Source organism: Narcine bancroftii, chromosome 12 (assembly GCF_036971445.1).
Source record: "Narcine bancroftii isolate sNarBan1 chromosome 12, sNarBan1.hap1, whole genome shotgun sequence".
NCBI classification, from domain to species: Eukaryota; Metazoa; Chordata; class Chondrichthyes; order Torpediniformes; family Narcinidae; genus Narcine; species Narcine bancroftii.
This window is the reverse complement of record NC_091480.1, coordinates 31,643,555-31,664,226: the sequence shown is the minus strand read 5'-3', so window position 1 is coordinate 31,664,226 and position 20,672 is coordinate 31,643,555. Positions and strand designations below refer to the sequence as shown.

General features: G+C 38.7%; 1 protein-coding gene across 3 annotated transcripts in view; it reads right to left on the bottom strand.

The window, feature by feature from the left end:
• LOC138747119 (katanin-interacting protein) overlaps nt 1–20,672 on the bottom strand; it is a 103,157-nt gene that overhangs the window by 72,604 nt on the left and 9,881 nt on the right. For 2 of the 3 annotated variants that reach the window (XM_069906062.1, XM_069906063.1), the window contains 8 exons: nt 18,145–18,212; nt 15,771–15,862; nt 11,516–11,664; nt 9,383–9,492; nt 7,933–8,064; nt 5,835–5,969; nt 5,271–5,511; nt 1,445–1,585 (listed from right to left, as the gene is read on the bottom strand). In XM_069906062.1, coding sequence (XP_069762163.1) covers nt 1,445–1,585; nt 5,271–5,511; nt 5,835–5,969; nt 7,933–8,064; nt 9,383–9,492; nt 11,516–11,664; nt 15,771–15,862; nt 18,145–18,212 — 1,068 coding nt within the window. Of the gene's footprint in view, nt 1–1,444; nt 1,586–5,270; nt 5,512–5,834; nt 5,970–6,377; nt 6,466–7,932; nt 8,065–9,382; nt 9,493–11,515; nt 11,665–15,770; nt 15,863–18,144; nt 18,213–20,672 lie in introns of those variants that run through there. The other variant, XM_069906064.1, reaches the window with a different exon arrangement.

Genomic DNA, 20,672 nt, shown 5'->3' with positions numbered 1-20,672 from the left:
TAAGGACAGTTTTGTCCCCACTGCCATCAGATTCCTGAATAATCAATGAACAAAAGATACTGCTTTATTTGTGTACATTATTAATTTTTATATATAGTAATTTTGTCAGTATAGCTATAATATGAATGCTTGCTCTATGATGCTGTGGCAAATGATCGAATTTCATGCCTTGTGCATGACAATAAATTCTGATTCTGGTAAAATGTAAGCCAATTCATGGCAAGAAATATAAAAACTTTCTTAAAAAAATCAGGAAGGCATGTAAACATGGTAGAAACACTGTCAAATCAGGGACTTCAAAATTAATTAAATACAAAATTAAAAAAATAAACCTGCCTGAAGGAAATAAAATCAGAATTCTACTGAGCCACAAATTAAACTCAATAATAAATAGCATATTTACATTTATACTAAACTCAAAGTGAATTGGTCAGGTCTGATTTCCATAAAAGATGATTTCACATCAGATTGCTAATAACAATTAACAAACAAAACACTAAACAATTTGGATTTAAAGAAGAAAATCTTCAGATGCTGGTCCAAGTGCAATACACAAATGCATTGGAGAATACATAGCGGTAAAATATGACCAACCTTTCAGGTCCAAGCCCTTTGTCAGGAATAAGAAAAAAATAGATAGATGCCTTAACAAAAAGGTAGGGGAGGTGGTGCAGAAGAGGAGGGAGGAAGGGGAGGAGCACAGGCTAACAGGTAAGAGATAATAGGTGGATGCAGGTGGGAGAATAGAAGAGAAAGAAGTGGAGAAGTGATACGAGGAGAAAGCAGAAAGCACCAATCTGATAGGAGAAAGGGAAGGGAGTAGGAGCTGGGGGAAAGGAGACAGACCAGGGGTTAGCAAAAATTTAAGGTCAATACTTCATGCCATCTGGTTGGAGATTGCCAAGATGAAATAAAGTAATCTTAAAGACTTGCAAGCAATTGACTGATTAACTTTCCATCAGGTTTCTTGCTGCGAGAAATAATGAAATTTGCTTGCCTGATGTACGATAACTTGGGAAATAATCCACTTTTACTTTGCATTTATCTGATCTTGTTATCAGATGGTACAGTAGTTTAGTTAATTCTGTTACCCACAGATTTCCCCTGCATTCTTACCTCTTCTATAGAAAAAGTAATATTAAACATAAACTATTGAGGAATCATAATTATTGGTAATTATAATTCAACATTATGAGTCTGGGTCTCTTAAATAGTTCTCCAAGAAGTTTGATAACTACTCAGTCATCTTTCCTGCTGTTATGACATTTAGTGCACAAAACAGCTTTGAAATCTAAATGTGGAGGCACATCTGTAATTGGCTGCTTAAATCCTCAAAAGTTTTTATGAAAAATCAACATCATTCTATATTCAAAGTTTATACTGTTGTGCAAGCTTGCAGAATGCTAGTTATAAATATTGCTTGACACATTGAAGTGAACCTTACTTGAGATCAGATTTGTTTGTTGGTCAGAAGCAGGAGTGGCTGTCCGGTCAAAAGATTTACTTCTCACCAGAAGAGGCCTCATCGGAATGCAAGATGCAACATCGTCTTTTCTTGGTGCTAGAAGTTGCTGTTTTTTCTTGTCTGAAGATGAATTGATAAATAAATTAAAAAATCGACCTTCACTCATATTTATTTATTTTCAGATAGATGAATCAGTTCTATTAAACGCTAAATTTTCCCCTAATTTTTTTACCTCTTCTGGAAAAAAACGTCAACACAAACTATTGTGGAATTGTATAGCATTGGAAAAATCAATTCAACTTTAGTGGCTGGGTCCCTTGAAAAGTTACCCAATTTGAGTGAAGCTTTCTCAGCCCTACTCGAAATATGTTTAGACATTCATACAGCATGGTAACAGGCCCTTTCGGCCCACGAGCCCATTCTGCCCAATTACACCCAATTGAGCAACAACACCCTCGCCCCCCCACCCCATCGTAACCATAAATTTTGAAGGGTGGGAGGAACCTGAGCCCCCAGGGAAAACTCATGCAGATGCAGGGAGAACATACAAACTCCTTACAAACAGCACAGGATTTGAACTCCAGACCCTGCTGCAAATAATGTAACAGCAATGCACTAACCGCTCTGCCCATAAAAACCTAAATGTTATTATAGCTTTTTACAGGATATTTGGATCATAGAGAAACACTCACATTCAATGCTTATATTTAAACTATATATATATATAGAGAGAGAGAGAGAGAGAGAGAGAGAGAGAGAAAGAGAGCAAGAGAGAGAATCTTTTCCTTCCAAACCAAATCACCTTATTTTTCTTAGCTATATATACCTATTTCAAAATTCTGTCCTCCATGCGGTTCACTACATTTAATGATCCATGCCATCTACAGACTTAAACAATTTTCCTGTTATGTCCAAGTTCAGATCATTAATTATTTCTTTTTTAGTTTAAGCATTTGATTCTGCTCTTCCAAACATTTAAAAGCTAATTTTAACAGCTGCATTGCTGATAGATTTTTTTTAAACACATGGCTTGCAGATCTATTAACTCCCATTTAGTTGCTTAATGTGCATGTCCAGGAATGATATAGCTTCTCTTCCTCAAATCAAATGAACATATCAAATGTTATTCTGCATTAGAACTGTAACAATTGCTTTGATCAGTTTTGGGGTATTACTATCCCTTGATTGCATCATTTACAAAAAAAAATTGTTTTTTTTAATTCCAATCATATCAGTCAAGCCTCTTCTAAAAGTATAGTACACAACTCAGATTATCGGGTCTGAGCCTATATCAGATAAATGGTTTTTTCAGAGAACTGGTCATTTTTTTAAAAAATCCTGGACATTTTTAAAAAAAAGCCCAGTAGCAACAGCAAATCACGTATCAATGTTTAAACAGCAAGGGAAGGCTTTTTAAGTATTAAAATAATGTTTAATTCTCACCAAAAAAAAATGCTGGTCGCAACGCATATTCACTGAGAACTCCCAATCACAGCCGCCGATCCCAGAGACGTACCCACCGCCGCCACTGATTCCCAGGGATCCTTCCTGGACCAGTGAAACACTCACTGGCGAGTCAGCGAGCTCCTATATCCATGGTCACCGGAGATCCCGACACCCGAGTCCTGACTCTGAATCCTCCCCAAGGTCTACCGTACATGCACACGGAGGGGAGGGAGGGATCAGAGTCTACGTCCACTGTGCTGAGGAAGGAGGAAGGGAAGGGAATAGGATGGAATGCCACTGAGCCCAAAGCCCCACTCCTACCCGGGAGGCCACTCTGAGGCAAGGGATTCTTCCAACCGCTTGAGGCTGGGAGATAGTGGCACGCAGTTTGAGAGGGAGAGTTGGAGAGAAAACTGAAAAGGGGAAGATAAAGAAGAAATGGAAAGAGAAAGGAGAGGACATTACGTGAAACGAGGACAATTGTCATTCTAATTTCACGTCAGATGATTTTTTTTCACCTGTGAGGTCAGTTTGGCTCTGAAAAAATTTTGGATAAATGAGGATTTCTGATTTGTTTTGGATATCCTCAATAATCCAAAAAATTTTAAAAATTCCTATAAATGAGGAATTCAGAGAATCCTATTTCAGATAATAGGAGTTGTTCTATATCATTACCAAAGTGGCAACTTTAATTTCATTCTCAATGCATTTATCCAAACCCACCTTGAAACATTTTTCATTCCTTTCTGAACTTTTTTTCCTTCAACCTGCATTCGAAACACATTTTTACCCCACTTCATCCTGATGCCCTCATACTATCATATTGAATTCTTCACTTTATGTGGATAACTTTGCAGATTAGAGTCTTAAAGGATGTGACAACAAATCACCTCATCAGAACCCACTCTTGTATTTTCTGTGCTCTCTGGCAAATGTCGAGTTTGTTCAAGGTTATACAATGCATTTAATAACAGAGATACAATCTACCAACAGTAGAAAATGCCAGAAGTGTGTGTGTGTGTGTGTGTGTGTGTGTGTGTGTGTGTGTGTGAGAGAGAAAGAGAGAGAGAGAGAGAGAGAGTGATGTGTGTCACAGATGCACAGCAGCATTTTTATTTTTCTTTAAAACTGGCCATTTTGATAAATGAAGCTTGTGGTATTTGCTAATTAATAAATTATTAAAATTTACATGTTCATCTCCTTATTCCTCCTTAAATTTGAATTTTAAAAATACTGCCCAAGAATCTATAAAATCTGAAAATCCAGTCAGATGCAATCCCCAAGCAGTCTGGATTTTCGGACTTCTAATTTATGTTTTTCACATCTCTTGTTCTCTCATCATTGCTTACACCTCCAAGTAGGAGATCCACCAGGTGGATTAAACATCATCTTCCTTTGTGTCTACTTCAGTCTACCTACCTACCGCCCTTCAAAACTTCAGTTCAGATAATCAATCCTTTATATCCACAGGACTTATTTACTATATCAAGTGCTCCCTTTGTTGCCTTCTCTACATTGGAGAGACTGGTCGCAAATTGAGAGATCACTTCGCTGAGCAACTCCTCTCCGTCCGCAACAACAGTGACCTCCCAGTAGCCAACCATTTCAATTCTGAGTCATACTCACATGTCTGTCTATGGCATTATGTAATATCCCACCCTGATCACCCACAGATTGGAGGACCACCACCGTATTTTCCGTCTGGGCACTCTCCGGCCAGTTGGCATTAACATTGACTTCTCTGCTTTCTGCTAACCTTGCTCGCCTCTTTTCCCCTCCCCCTTTCCAGTCTTTCCATTTGTCCCCTCCCTTCCCCTCTTATCCACCCAGCCTTCCTTCTCCCCCCTCATTGCTGCAGTCCCCTCCCTCCCTTCTCCACATAACATCTCCTGACTTTACCATCTCCCCCTCCACCCTATCTTTTATTCAGACACCTACCAGCATTCTCTCATACCTTGATGGGGCTCAAGCCCGAAATGTCAGTTCTGTATCTTTGCTTTTGCTACATAAACAACACTGTTTGACCTGTTGAGTTTCTCCAGCATTTTGTGTTTTTACTTCAACCACAGCGTCTATAGATTTTCGTGATTTACCTTTGAGAAATGAGAAGTTGCCAACATTTTGCGCTTACTGAGTAATCTGTGGCATTGGTGCTCTGTGGCTAGTAAGGGATTTCTTAAGGTGGTATGTGAGTGGAAGGGAAAAAGAAGGTTGAGAACCTCTGCTCTAATCTCTAGCTCTTATCAATACAAACTGAAAATAACTGTTCCAAAATGTTGTTCATGCATTCTTAAAATCAGTTTATTAAATTCTATTAAGGTTAAAACAAAACTAGATACTTTATATTTTATGAACTTACTTTTCAGATTAGGTCCAAAGTCGAGGACAATCAGATCTCCAGGATGTAGACCATTGTGCTTTACCTCCAGGTCTCTCTGCAAAAACTCTTCATTTATTTGTGTATCTTTTGGGCTCTCAGTGGGCTCTTGAGATTCAAGCTGCTCAACAATATCATCCTCCAGCGAATCGGAGTCCTCACTGCCGATGCTCTTCTCATTAAGATGGAGATCATCAGTCTCCTGCAGGCTTCTTCTCAATAGCTAATACAACATGATCATAAGTAGAGAACTAACATTTATGTAGAACAAGAGAAAGTAAGCCATTAAGATGGTGATCATAATGAATTTCAGTGTCTGCTTTCGTGAAGACTTCAATCCAATGCTACATAGTTGATGTACAACACAAAGGGATTGGCCACAAATACAGGATTTTCTCCTACTTGTGGTCAAATATATAATTTTTTTTAACTAGATCCAACATCAAATTTGAGGTATTATTTAGGATAGAATTAATATTTAGAAATGGGACTAGTTTCACAAGTGCAATCTGTATAATTACAATGTATTGTAAGGGTCATACACACCTTAATATCTTGCATGTTCAGCAGAATTTTTTCATTGCCTCCACAACTGCATGTTTCTGATATCCTTGATGGATTTATGAAGGAGTACTCTGATATGGTACAGGTGTTGCCTCTGTGCCTGGAATCAGTAAGATTCTGCAAGGAATGGAGAAAAATTAAAATTGCATGAAAAGCCAGTATTTTCATAAAACATTTAAAAATTATGTTTTCCCTGACACTGGTAGCTGCATCTTTGGTAAGATCAACACTCTGGAATTACTGCAGCCACATTTTAAATTGTTTTAAATTCTTGAACCAACTTCATATTTTTTTGAAACATATTTTGTACAACTCTCCCACCATTGAGAAAAAATCTACATGGAATGCTGCAGTAAGAGAGCAGCAGCAATCGGCATGGATCCACACCACTCAGGACAAGTTCTGCTCTCATCATTGGGAAAGAGGTACAAGTGCCACAGATTTCCTATCACCGGGTTCAGGAACAGTTGCTACCCCTCCACCAAAACAACAGGCTCAATCAGAGACACATTTAAAGACTCTTACTTGGCACATTATTTATTATTGAATATTTATTTTCTGCATTGCACAGTTGGTTCACATTTCTCTTTTCTATATGCATCTTCTGTTCAGTAGTTTTTTTCTACTACCGATAAGTAGAAAATCTGCCTGCCCCACAGGAAAAAGCGTCACAGAATTGTTTGTGATATCACAAATGGATATCACAGTGTTGCCAATGAAATTTTAAAAAGCTCTCACTGGTTTCAAAATAAATAAATACATAAGGGAATCTGTGTACTTCCTGCCCTAGAGGGTCTTGAGGGTCTGAATAATCGTTCAGCTATCAATTTCACAGAGGATGTGTGGAGACATGCAGTATAATATTTTTGTATTTTTATGCCAAGTTGAACAAATGTTTTGAGGGCAATAATCAAATGTCTTCAACTTCAAAATATTCCTACTTGCCCTCTCTGAATATTGATTCAAAAACACTTTCAGGATTTTCATTATAATCCAAAATTATTATTATCCACCTTAAAAGTGGGTAAATGCAGTTAAAGTTAGAAGAAGTTCACACAGAGTTAAAAATGTAGCAGTCAAGTAAAATTAAATAGCCCATTTCTCTGATGCAATTTTATGCAATTTATAAAGCAATTCAGAATTCAAACTGCAATCGACTGGAAAAAAACTTCACAGGAATCAAAAGAAAATCAACCATGGCCAAAAGTTACAATAAACCTGAACTTTAAACTTTAAATTCCACCCTATAACCAAGTGTTTTTGTCAAAATTTCCACTGATTAGAATTGTATTTGTTTCTTACATGTTGATTATACCCCAGAGACATTAAATTCATAAGCTTCAAAATTCAAATTTGGATAGGACACATATTGACCTCAAACTACTAGTTCTCAGATTTTGGCATAAAAATTAAAATTTTAAAAAATTAAAATAAAAAAGTAACCCTCTTACAGAGCATTAATTTGCAACCAGGAAAGTTGATGGAAAGTTAAGATTTGCCATACTCAAAAATAAGGAAAATCCTGAAAGTGTTTTTGAATCAATATTCAGAGAGGGCAAGTAGGAATATTTTGAAGTTGAAGACATTTGATTATTGCCCTCAAAACATTTGTTCAACTTGACGTAAAAATACAAAAATATTATACTGCATGACTCCACACATCCTCTGTGAAATTGATAGCTGAACGATTATTCAGACCCTCAAGACCCTCTAGGACAAGAAGTGCACAGATTCCCTTATGTATTTATTCATTTTGAAACCAGTGAGCGCTTTTTAAAATTGCATTGGCAACACTGTGAATAAAACATGTTGCATTATAATCCAAAATTATTATTATCCACCTTAAAAGTGGGTAAATGCAGTTAAAGTTGGAAGAAGTTCACACAGAGTTAAAAATGTAGCAGTCAAGTAAAATTAAATAGCCCATTTCTCTGATGCAATTTTATGCAATTTATAAATCAAACTGCAATCGACTGGAAAAAAACTTCACAGGAATCAAAAGAAAATCATCCTTGGCTAAAAGTTACATTAAAACAAATCACAATTATTACTCTACGATGTGTTTTTTATAAATAGTTACCTGAGAGCAGTGACACAGCATCTCCTGCGACTCCATATTAACACTTTCATAAGCTTCAAAGTCATCTGCGTAATCTACAGGTGGACCAAGAAGCAACTGTGGACCTTTCTCTGTTTTTATATGGACCGATGACTGTAATGAAATACCAGTTATTTCGATTATAACTTAAGGAGTTTATCATGTACTTACAGTATATGGACATTAAAATGGAACAGAACTTATACCAATTATACTTAGCTTGTTTCAAGAATTCCAACCCACGATGTATATCTAATTTTCACATTGAAAAATCATGGAAACGTTATTTTAAAAGTGAGATTATCTTGAGCTAATAACAATTTTAAAGTTATATTAGAGTGATTATATTTATATAATACACCCTACAAATAGGAATATAATTTTTAGTATAAACACAATGCTGGAGAAACTCAGCAGGTCAAACAGTGTCCTTTATAGAGCAAAGATAAAAATACATAACTGACGTTTCAGGCTTGAGTCCTTAATCAAGGTATGGAAAAGTGTTGGCGAGCGTCTGAATGAAAAGGTAAGGGGGGGAGGCGCACGGTCCCAAAGGCAGGAGGTAATAGGTGAAGGGAGGGAAGACTCAGCAGCAAGCAAGGCTAGGTGAATAGAAAGGGAAAGGAAAAGGGGAGCATGTTAGCAGAAACCAGAGAAGTCGATGTTAATGCCATCCGGCAGGAGAGTGGGCATTCTCCAGCCAGATGGCATTCACATCAACTTCACTGAGCACTCTCCAGCCAGATGGCATTAGCACCGACTTCACTGGGCGTTCTCCAGCCGGATGGCATTAGCACCGACTTCACTGGGCACTCTCCAGCCAGATGGCATTAGCACCGACTTCACTGGGCGTTCTCCAGCTGGATGGCATTAGCACCGACTTCACTGGGCACTCTCCAGCCAGATGGCATTAGCACCGACTTCACTGGGCACTCTCCAGCCAGATGGCATTAGCACCGACTTCACTGGCCACTCTCCAGCCAGATGACATTAGCACCGACTTCACTGGGCACTCTCCAGCCAGATTGTATTAGCATCAACTTCTCCGGTTTCTGCTAACCTGCTCTCCTTTCCCCCTCCTTTCCATTCCCTCTGTCTTCTTTTCCTCAGCTCTCACAATTTTAAAAGTATAATTAAATTCTTCTTAGTCTGAGAAACACCCAAGAGATTTAACTCTCCAAAAACACTTTTAATATTTAGCTTGATATGGTAGCAGTGTAATTCATCAAACCACAGTAATAGCCAACCACCTCTTCAAGGATTGGAGAGGAGATGTCACATTCTGTCCTTCATGGTCAGAATGAGAAATGTCACTGGAATTATATTACAGATACCTGTTTTCAGCATCTTGCAATGGCCATGTGGCAGACTGTCTGTGATATAACAAAGAGATCATAGATTGTCTCCAGTGTTTTATTACAATTCACTTTACCTGCACCCAACCTTTCCGTTGAACTTTGTCTGGAGCAGTTTGGGTTCTACGTTTTAGTGTTTCTAATTCTTGTAGCTCTTCAGCATTGAAAGATGATTGTGAAGCAGAGTCTGAAATTAAGTTTACATCCAAACTTTTAATGTACAGGCTACATGTGACTATATTGGTTTACATCATAAAGTTTGAAACATTTTAAACATTTAAATTATGTTTTTAATCTAAAAGATCCCTTCCATTCCCACTGTTTTCCAAAAAGCCTCAAGAAAGATCTGCAATAAAATTCTGAAATATCTTAAAAAGCATTTAAACATGAATGGAACTAATGACCTCATTCATAGAGATACATTTAAACTGCTGCAAGAAGAAATGGTGGCAGCAGATGACATTCCATCTTCACACCAAGGATTCACACAATTTTGTTAAGCGACACTGCAAGAATATGAAATGCAAAGGAAAAAGAACACATTAGGCAGGTCAAATCCGGGCTTCAATGAGGTGCTCTGCAGCAAATCAGTCCATAACCTTATGGTCCTGTACATCTTCTCTCTACCTTTCCTGTTACATCAAGACAGTAAATCAACCCTTGTTCAATGAGGAGTGCAGAAGAGCATGTCAGAACCAGCAAGAGGTGGGCTTATAAATGGGAAATTAAGCAGGTGAGAAACACAGGATAAAAGCAAACACAGCATGCAACAAAGGGGTAAGTGATCTCAGAACCAACAAAGCTTTGCAGTCGTGCATGATGGCAAATGATTAAACAACCAACATGGGGAAGACTATCAAACATCCTCAGCATCAACAATAGTGAGGCCCAACATGTGATCCCTAAAGACAAGGCTGTAGCACTCAGAATCATGTTCAAGCAAAAGTACAAAATGAATGATCAATCAATACAGAAGACAATCATCTGCCAATTTGATTCACTCCAAATAATGATGATAATGTCATAAAGCAAGAGCAATGTACAGGCCCACTAAAATTCTTACTCGCGCCAAAGTACTTAGTAAAAAAAAACTCCAAGAGCAAACATTAAATTACTGTATGGAAAAAGGTAATATAAAAGATCATACAGTTACAGTAGTGGAAGAAAAAAAAGTGGTGCTTCAATAGTGCAGACAGGTCTTTTGTGGTGGATAAGTAATGTATGTCCAGTAAGGAGAGGACCAAGAGCTTGATAGCCATTGGGGAAAAAAAAATATTTCTTGACTTCAAGATGCTGTACCATCTTCTTGAAGGTAGTAGGAGTGAGAAAAGATTGTGACCAAGGAGAAAGGAGTCCTTTATGATGCTTGTTGCCTTCTTGAGGCAGTGTCTGTGATAGACCTGGCTATGTTTGCTATCTTCTGCAGCTTTGCTATGTTCTTGGGCACTCTAAATACTAAACCAGGTCACCTGCAACCTGTCAGCGTACTTTCCACAGTACACCTGCAGAAGCTTGATAGTATTTGATGACATGCCAAATCTCCCACTGCTGGTAGAGCATCATAGCTACAATGTGTATACCAGCAGTTTCCCACTGAGGACACTGCAATACCTTCTCCCAATCCTGTGACTTCCACTACCAAGAAGGACCAGACAGAATGAGATAGGTGGCTAGGTGAATAGAAAGGGAAAGTTGGACTTCTCCTGCAAATCAGACATCAAATTAACTGGGAATATATTCCCCTTTCTTCAAGAAGTTCCACTAGAATCCAGCAACTCCCCACCCAACAGTGGCACCAGAAGGACTGCAATGACTCAAGGAAGTGGCTTGCCACCGTTTTCTCTGCATCTTTGAATCTACCTTCAGACTGAAGCCTCAACAAAATGTGTTCTACCCTTAAAAAAAAATCATATTTCCTATAAAAGAACTTACTTTATTTCCCCAAGCTTTTGAACTTTCAGGAACCAGTAGAGTAACAGGGAACAAGATAAAACCAAAAGATATAAAGTTCAATGAAGTCAAGGTCAACTGGTTATTGTGAATTTCAGTGTGTTGAATTTTTGATAATTAAATATTAAGGGAAAGATGTGTACAGAAATGGGTCAAAAATTAGCTACAACCAATGAATAATAGAAGAGGCACAGGATGGTGAATTGCCAATACTCGTTGTTAATTTCATATATTGTTATTTGGTAAAAGGAATTATTCACCAGCTGTCCACACTGATCTTGAAGTAGCTTCCGATCTTGGTTGCCGCTTAAATTCAGAGTTAGCACCATTTACGTAGATGGAAAATCCTTGTTCCAAACGCTCCAGTTGGATTTGTTTAGGGCCCTTTGCCTTCAATCTTTTCAATATCCTGAATGTAAAACAGCAAGAAAATAAAAATATATATATTACATAGGCTTTAGATCAGAAACATAAATGGAAACTGCTGGAAATATTCAACTTGTCAAGCAGTATCAGTAGGGAAAAAAAGAGCTCACCTTTCAAATCAAAGATCCTTTGTCATAACTGGAAAGTGAGAAAACAAGTTGAAGAGAAGTGGGGAGGGTTGAATAGGACAATAGGAATATCTCGGATATGGCAAGGCTAAGTTTGCCTTGGAATAAGTGGTGAAGGTCATCCAGGTGACGGGATAATGCATGTAGTCAGAACATGATAATATAAACAAAACAGCATTTTAAACCATGGGTCTGTACTAATGGAGATGCAAAAATCAAGTCCTACACAAAATGAAGGACCTGCACAAAGTGAAACGAGGAATGTTTGGGGGAGACATCAGGGTAAATTTGATTTTTATACACAGAGAATTGTGGGTGCCTGGAATGCCTTGCCAGGGATGGTGGTGGAGGCTGGGACATTAGGGGCATTTAAGAGACTCCTCGACAGGCACATGGACGAGAGAAAAATTGAGGATATAGTTTTTATTTATAAAAAGTAGTAATATATAGGTTGGCACATCATCAAGGGCCGAAGGGTCTGTAGTGTGCTATGTTTTAAGTTAATATGATACAACTCAAGTATCTAGTTCTGAGCCAAATAAAGCAAGTCATCTATAATTATAAAACTCAATTTAAGAGTCCAGAAAGCTGCAATGCGCCAAGATAAATGAGGTGTTGTTCCCCAAGCCTTATTATAATAGCTCAGCCAGTCACAGACAAGTAGGTCGGTGTGGATTTGGGATACAGATTTATAGTGGATAGAACAGGAAACAGGGAGATCTGTGTTTCTCCTGCAGACTAGGTACTCTGCAATGCAATCTCCCAATCCATGTTGTGTTTCTGCAGTATAGAGGAAACCACATAATGATCACAAAATGCTGTAACCTAGGTGGAAGGAAGTACAAGTGAACCTTTGCTTCATGTGGAAGATGGAAAATTAAGAGATACAAGAGCAGGCGTGGCATCTCCTACAGTTACATGGGAAAGTACCTCAAAGCATGGGTTGGTTGGGATGGAAGAGCAGGCCTGGATATTGCATAAAAAATTATCCCTTTGATAAACAGTCAGGTAGGAGAGAGGAAGATGTATCTGGTGGTGAAATCTGGCTGAAGCTCAGAGAAATTGCAAAGAGTGTGGAGGCTGATAGAGATGGAAGGTAATAACCAGAGTATCTCTATCATTGCTCAGTACAGGAAGAGAAGGGAAAAGAGAAGAAGGGTGGGAAGATGCAGATATGGTGATAAGCTCTTAACTCAAGGGAAAGCCAGGAAGAATAAAGACATCTCCGAAACATCGGTGTAGAAAAATCTTAGCATTAAAGCAAATACAATGGACATAGAGGAACTGGGAGCATGGAAATGCTGTGAAGGAAGTATAGCCAAGATTGCTGTGGAAGTCTTTCAGCTTGTTTGCTAGCCTATTCCCCATGTGGGAATAAATTTGAGAAAGGCAAAAAAAAAGAGTGAAATCAGGTCTGAAATTAGACAGCAAAAGTCATGAAATTTTCGAGTTCTCTATGAATAGAAGGCAGCAATGTACTGGAAAAAGAGTTAAAGGAAGGGGGCATGAGTAGGTTAAGACAAGGAATGTTCTAGCAACTCCATTCAAGGACAAGTATATCATAGGCTCATGCGAGTTCTTATGGTTATGCCTGACCTGAAAGTGAGAGGAGTTGTTCAATGTGGAAATAAATTCATTCAGGTGACTGAGCATGTGGTAAAGGGGCCTTTGTTCAAGGAAGCTGAGGGTCCTGAAACCATTCTGGTTAAGGATGCAAAATGTGGAGTGATTTCAGGTAATCGTCCAAGAGATTAGAGCAGTGGCTTTCAAACTTTTTTTCCCCCACTCATATACCACCTTAAGTAATCCCAATGCCAATGTGATTTGTAAGGGATTATTTAAGGTGGTACGTGAGTGGAAAGAAAAAGTTTGAAAACCACTGTTTTAATTGTACCTAATTGACTCATTATGTGCACGGTTTCATATCTCCAAAGGAAATGGGCCAATGACAATTTTTCTCAATCAAACAATTGGGTCGAGAGCAATGGTTCTCAGCCTTTTTTTCCCCCCTCACATACCACCTTAAGCAATCCCTTACCAATCACAGAGCACCTATAGCAAAGGGATTACTTAAGGTGGCATGTGAGTGGAAAGAAAAACGTTTGAAAAGCACGGGTTTGAGTATCAGACGTGTTACAGATGTAAGCCGGAAGAAAATGGGGGAGGCAATGTAGAAAGAAATAAGTTCCGTGGGACAAGAGTAAGCTGAAACAATGAGGCTGCCCAAATAGTACTGCTTGAAGATTTTTGGCAGGAAGTACAAGTGGGCTGTGCAGAAATTGGCGACTGCAAGTCTGGAAGCTGTGGAGTGATCACCTGAAGAAATAAGGTTGGTGACTAGGAAGCAATGGTGTGATATTTGCTGGTGAAATCATGGACCAGAAGAAAATATAACAATGCTTCTGAGAGCTGATAATTAACTCCTGCAAGACAGAGATCGATTAACTTTTCCACAATAGAAGCACTCTTGTTTGCAGATTACAAAATAGGATCCTGGTTAATAATATTTGCAGCTAATTAACGATTTAAAAAACTTGACAGTTCTGCAAATTCGGTAGCTTACATATCACAAGTACCAATTAGCTTTCACTGTGCTGAAGACTGTGTTCAGCACATTTGAGGCACCAGCTTATTGAAATAGACGATGGAATAGTAGTATGCAGGAAGAATCAAACTGTGTAACGTCAACTCATTTGCAATGCTGTTTTGGTGAAAGGTAAAGGTTCCATTATTTTCAGGTAATACCTCATTTAGAATGTAACATACATGAAATTCTTTAACTTTTTTGTCTACCATAAGGCAGTCATGCATTTAGCTGCAGGAACATATGATGTCACTGTATGCAAAAGTCTGGCAGTGGAGAATCAGTCTAAATTCATTATATCTTTACTTAACTTTCTAATAAAATTTGTAAACTGTTTCCTTAATTTTTGGGAAACTCTATACACGAGCAGAACCATAGCATCACACTTTGCTAATACTATACAGTAGGTTCGTGAAAATAAAAATGTTCAGCATTTGTAGATAACATTGTAAAATAATGGGTATAATAGGAGTGATGAACCCCAACTGCTACCTATAAAATGCTTACTAATAGGAGACTCAAATGGAATATAAACAAAAAGTTGGTCTTTATTTGTTCTGCCTATTCAGTGTAATTTTAGGAATTCTTCATAGCAGGACAAGACAAATATATCCATTAGAACCAAAAAGACTGGGAGAACAGAAAAGAATATTAAACTAATTAGTTTCCAGGAGAGCTCTTCCCCCTTCCAGTTCTCCCCCCCCTCCCTTCGCCCAGCCATCCCTCCTCCCCTTGATCACTGCTGTCCCCTCCCTCCCTTCTCCACCTGCCTTTATGAATCTTCCCCCTTACTCTTTTGCTCAGATGCCTGCCGACATCCTCTCATTCCTTGATGAAGGGCTCAAACCTGAAACATGAGTTAAGTATTTTTTATCTTTACTATATAGACACTGTTTGACCTGCTGAGTTTCTCAAGTGTTGTGGGTTTTTACTTCAACGACGTTGTCTACAGATTTTTGTGCTTTACTTATGGAAAATACTACCATCCTAATTTTCTTTCCTGATTTCCAGGTTTTTGTTTCTACCCTGTTTTAGTTCCTCAAAGTATCAACATCTGTTTATTTTGATGAGTGCAAAATATTATCAAAATGTATTGATGCAAGCACAAAAAATAATTTGGTCATATGTGTGGACTTGGACATGTTTATATTAATTTGTACCCCAATCCTTACCTCTCCCTGTATTTGAAATAGGCAAAACCGAACTGCCACATCCTCAGTCAACATAGCGACATCATAAGATATGCCATATCAGTAAGACATTTTACCAATTCCACAACTAAAATCCGGCTAGCCCTTTTCACAAGCCTAGTAAATTAACTTTATGTAAAAAAAGGTACACAAGTTTAAAAAAAAGTCAGGATTAAAAGTACATTACCTGTTCCTGCATTGAAGTAGTAGCAGATATCGATCATGTTTTTCAGCAAAGTTCACCAAAGGATTTTGGTCAGTTCTATTTGCAGAAACTACCTACATAATAAATACATCTTAATTGAGCAACAGATTGATGCTTGCATTCTTTAAAAAAAATTGCTGAAGCTGAAATATTTAGCCAGTAAGACAGGATGTGTGGGTAAAAAGAGTATACCCCTCAGGCCCTTGAAAGGCTTCACTATTCAGTAAGAACACAGCAGATCTGATAGAAAATTCAACTCCACAGTCAGACCATCCCAGTAGTTATCCCCTTGCTGATCAAGAAGCTTTTGGAATATTCAAAGACACTTCTTTCACGAGACTTTGAGGAAGCATTTCAAACATTCACAACCTCAAATGGGTGATCCCGACTTTTACAACCCAATTTAAATAAAGACCAATACTATACACAATATTTCAACGCCATCTCACCAGTACCAGATATAGCTCCCTGCTTTTGTAATCAATTCCTTTTCCAACAAACGATAATATTCTTATTTTTCCCATCACTTTACCTTTATTTGTTGCACCTAAAATACCAGCCCTTTTGTGAATGATGCCCAAGGACATCCAAACCTCCATCTCCACCATCCCCTGTAGATAATATTACTTTACAATCTATTTACCAGAGCTTTGCCCACACCCTTAACCTATCTTCCCATTTATAGCTTTTTCAAGTCTTCTTCAGAATTTATCTACCTACTATCTTTGAATCAAAAGCAAATATAGCAACCACCAAAGCACATAAAATAAACAATCCATACCTATTGCATCAATGCCTACAAGTATACTAATAGTTACATCCTGACAACCAAAAAAAAGTCCACTCATGCCTACTTTCTGTTTCCTATTAGCCTTCAGTTTGGTCCACAATTTCGATATCATGAAATTTTATTTTCATAATCACCTCTAATGCAGCATCTTAGAATACTTCCTAGAAATCGAAGTCCAGGATATCCTCTATTTTGTTTTTTATCCACAGCACAGATTACTTCTTCAAATGAGCATTTCCATCAAACACCTTTCAAATAAGATTTTTTTTAAAAAGTCATACAGCACAGAAACAGGCCCGTGCCGCCCATTTACGCCCAACTGACTTACAACCACAATGCGTTTTGAAGGGTGGGGGGGGGTGGGGGGGGGAGAACCGGAGCACCCAGAGGAAACCCATGCAGACACAGGGAGAAAGTGCAAACTCCTGACAGACAGCACCGGGTTCAAACCCAGCTCACTGGCACTGTAAAACCGCTGCAGTAACCACTACACTAACCATAGCATAAAAAGACTTCAAGTATATAATTTTAAAAATAAAGTCACATTATTTGAACAAATTCGGGAACCGTACATGGAACATAACAGAGAGGGCTTGCCTCGGACCTCCACCCCCTAAAATCATAAGAAGACAAAATGACTTGATCCAGTGTGTAAAAGTAGATGACACAATTTTCTTGTTTATTTTCAGTGTGTGATGACATTGTTTAATGGTTTTATTGTATTATATATGTTGAACATTTAATGGGTTTGGAGGGGGGTGGGAAGGGGGGGAGGGAAGGTAGGGGGGAAAAAAGGGGAAAAAATGCCCCTGTGTATATTTAAGAGGGAAATGTTTGTATGTATTTTGATTGATATGGTTCACAGAGTGAAAAAAAAAATTAAAAAGTTGGAGGGAAAGAAGCAGGATGGAGAGAATTCATGGAAGCTCAGTGATAAGGTGGTGACTGGGAGAGAATGAATGATAGAAGAAGCGGTGAAAATACAATAAATAGCATCTGTGGGTGAGAGAAAAAAATTAACACCAGGAATATGAGATACAAGACTGAAAAGACTTAAAAATGTAAAATTTACTGTTAAAGCAACAGATATTCCGACTTGCTAAGCTATATATCAACATTTTCGACTTTTACAAGAGAAATTTCAAATATATTGGAGCCCCATACACGCAATGGCTTTAGTAATTCATGCCACCAATTATGGGAAGATAGGCAACAAATGGAACCAACTTTCACATTTTAATTCATTTTCAGGTGGGGAAAAAATAAGCATGTTTTAAAATATGCCATTTTTTTTGCCATTCAAATTCCAATCTATTGTAAGTTTACTCAGAAAATCCGACAGTTCCGAGGTAAAGACCTTCATTTAGATTCTATGTTTACCTGCAACTTGTAAGATTTTTTTTGGAAAACAAGATTTATTTATCTCTAAAGCCTTTAGGTCTCTAAAGCCACAATAATGCATTCTGAATGGAGATTTTGTGACAGCGAAATAAATGCAATTACATAAATCTTTCAAATTACCACAAAATTAAATAAAAATCTACTTCCTTAAGAGCCCATTCCTACCTCGCCCCATTCCTTTGACCTCCCTTTGTCTCTTTTCGCCTGAGCTGCATATCCCCTCGAACAGTGCCCTTTGGAAAAAAAATCAAAGTGGTGTTAGAAATGGTTACATGGGACAGAAAATAAAACTGACTTTATTCGAAACAAACTTACAAAAGAACAGCAAATTACACAATTTCACTTTTATCGCAAATTTCAGTAACTCACCACAAATGAAATTAAATTACTTTACAGGTTGAAAGTGTGTAGTCTTCCATTTTGAAATTTCTTTTTCCACCTTCTAGTGTTTGTAAGTGCAAATAAGCAGATGCAAGGCTTTCTTGCTTGATTAACATTCATCAAACTACTCATCAGGAATTCAAAATGCATGGATGAGACACTGATTTCATGAATGCCTGCATTTAAGGGGCAATGAGTCAGCAAACCGGAGGGAGTTTGAAAACTTGGCTGAATACTGCACCAACAACCTAGCCCTCAATGTCACCAAAACCAAGGAGCTGATAATTGACTTCAGGAAGGGAAAACCAGAGGTGAACAATCTAGCGATCATTGGGGTGGAGATAGTGAGCAAATTGAAGTTCTTGGGAGTCATTATCTCGGAGGATCTTTCCTGGAACCAAAATGGCATTGTGAAGAAAGCACGCCAGCGCCTCTACTTCCTCAGGAGTTTGCAGAGGTTTGGTATGACATTGGAAACTCTGGCAAATTTCTGCAGATGTGTACTGACCAGCTGCATCGCAGCCTGTTATGGGGACACCAATACCCCTGAGCATAAAGCCCTGCATAAGGTAATGGACACAGCCCAGGACAATCACAGACAAAACCCTCCCCATCTTTGAGAACATCTACAGAGAGTGCTGCCATCAAAAAGCAGCAGCAATCATCAAGGATCCACACCCCACCCCCTCCCCCCAGCACACTGTCATGGGAAAGAGGCATAGGTGCCACAAGACTTATACTACCAGGTTCAGGAACAGCTGCTACCCCTCCTTTATCAGACTACTCGACAACAAACACAGAAGGCTTTTTCAGGTGCATTCTATGCTAGGAATGTGCCTGAAGAAGCAGAAGTGGCCCTTTAAATTGCCATTCAGGTGGCAGCGTTTAAAGTGCAACGCTGGCCACCTGAAGGACACAAGCTGCACAGGAAGTGGCTCTGAGCACACTCCGGCTCTTGCCCAGTGTCAGCTGTGATCAGCAGCCTGACCCTTTAACATCCGCCTTCAGCCAGCTGCATTCAGGTGGCTGGGGGAGCCGCTGAGCTGATTATCCCTCTCGGAGGAGGGTTACGTAGCTCGTCTCGAGTGCCTCCTGCACATTCAGGTGGCCTCAAAATAGCCGGATATTGCCTAAACATGTGGCTTTACATGCGGGGCAATTGGCCACCTGAAAGTGCCTCGAGAATCATTTAAGGACTCTTACTTGGGGACTAATTTTTTTTTCCTCTCTGTATCGCACAGATTTGTTTGTTTACACGCGCAGTTTATTTTTTGCAGTAATTCTGCCTGGCCCGCAGTAAAAAAAAATCTCAGGATTATATGTAATGTCATGCATGTACTCTGACAATAAATCTGAACTTTGAATGGAAAATACAAAATTGTAAAGTTTAGGAAGAAAAAGAGTGTGTGGTCCAGGTGACTGGGAATAAAACATTCAAAAGGTGGAGTGACCCGAAGAACGTACAGGACTCAGTCGTAGAAATGAAGAATCCTTGAAGAATCAGGAGTCTCACAAAGCTTCCAAGGAGATCCAAAACTTTTGGAATTTTAAATTCCAAGTCTGGGGAGACTAGGAAGCAGTGTAGATCAGGCACAAGTGATCACCAAAATGATGCAAGGCAGACACAGCCAATATTGTGGATAAGTCAAAGTTGACAAAGCGAACAAGTTGGAAGATAAGCCAGGAAAGTTCACAAAGCAAATCAGTTGTAATGATGAGCCGATCATAATGGAGACTGGGTAGATGATTCTTGTCACTGATAGGATCTGGAAACAAAAGCTCAGCCAGAGGTTGACTGCGAGGAGAGGTGATGAGTTCTTGAGTTCAATGTACAAGTGGTAGCATTGACTAAACCGCCCAAACACTAGGGCTAAAAAATAAAAGCAGGGCAAAAGAATGGGTATTGTGCAATTCTGACACACATTCAAAATCCCCAAAGCTTTTCGACAAAGTACATCTCAAAGAATAATGGAATAATCTCCATTTGTTTGACTGAGTGGAGCTTCGATGACACAGAAGAGGAAAGTAATCCATTTGATTCTTATCCCTTTCATCAAACTAAACAAATCACAAAAGGTTCCAAAGAAGCTGCAGCGCATAACATTTACAAAATGCACTGCGGGTATTAACCAAGGCTACCTAGAGCATTCCATACCTACCACATCTATCATTTAAAAGGAAACAGGGAGGAGCTACTTTAGAACACTGACATCTGCAAACCCCACTCCAAATCATGCATTATCTTCTTTAATTCCTTCGTCTTTGAGATTAATCACAGAACTCGCACAATAATTAACAGTCATTAAGAGTAC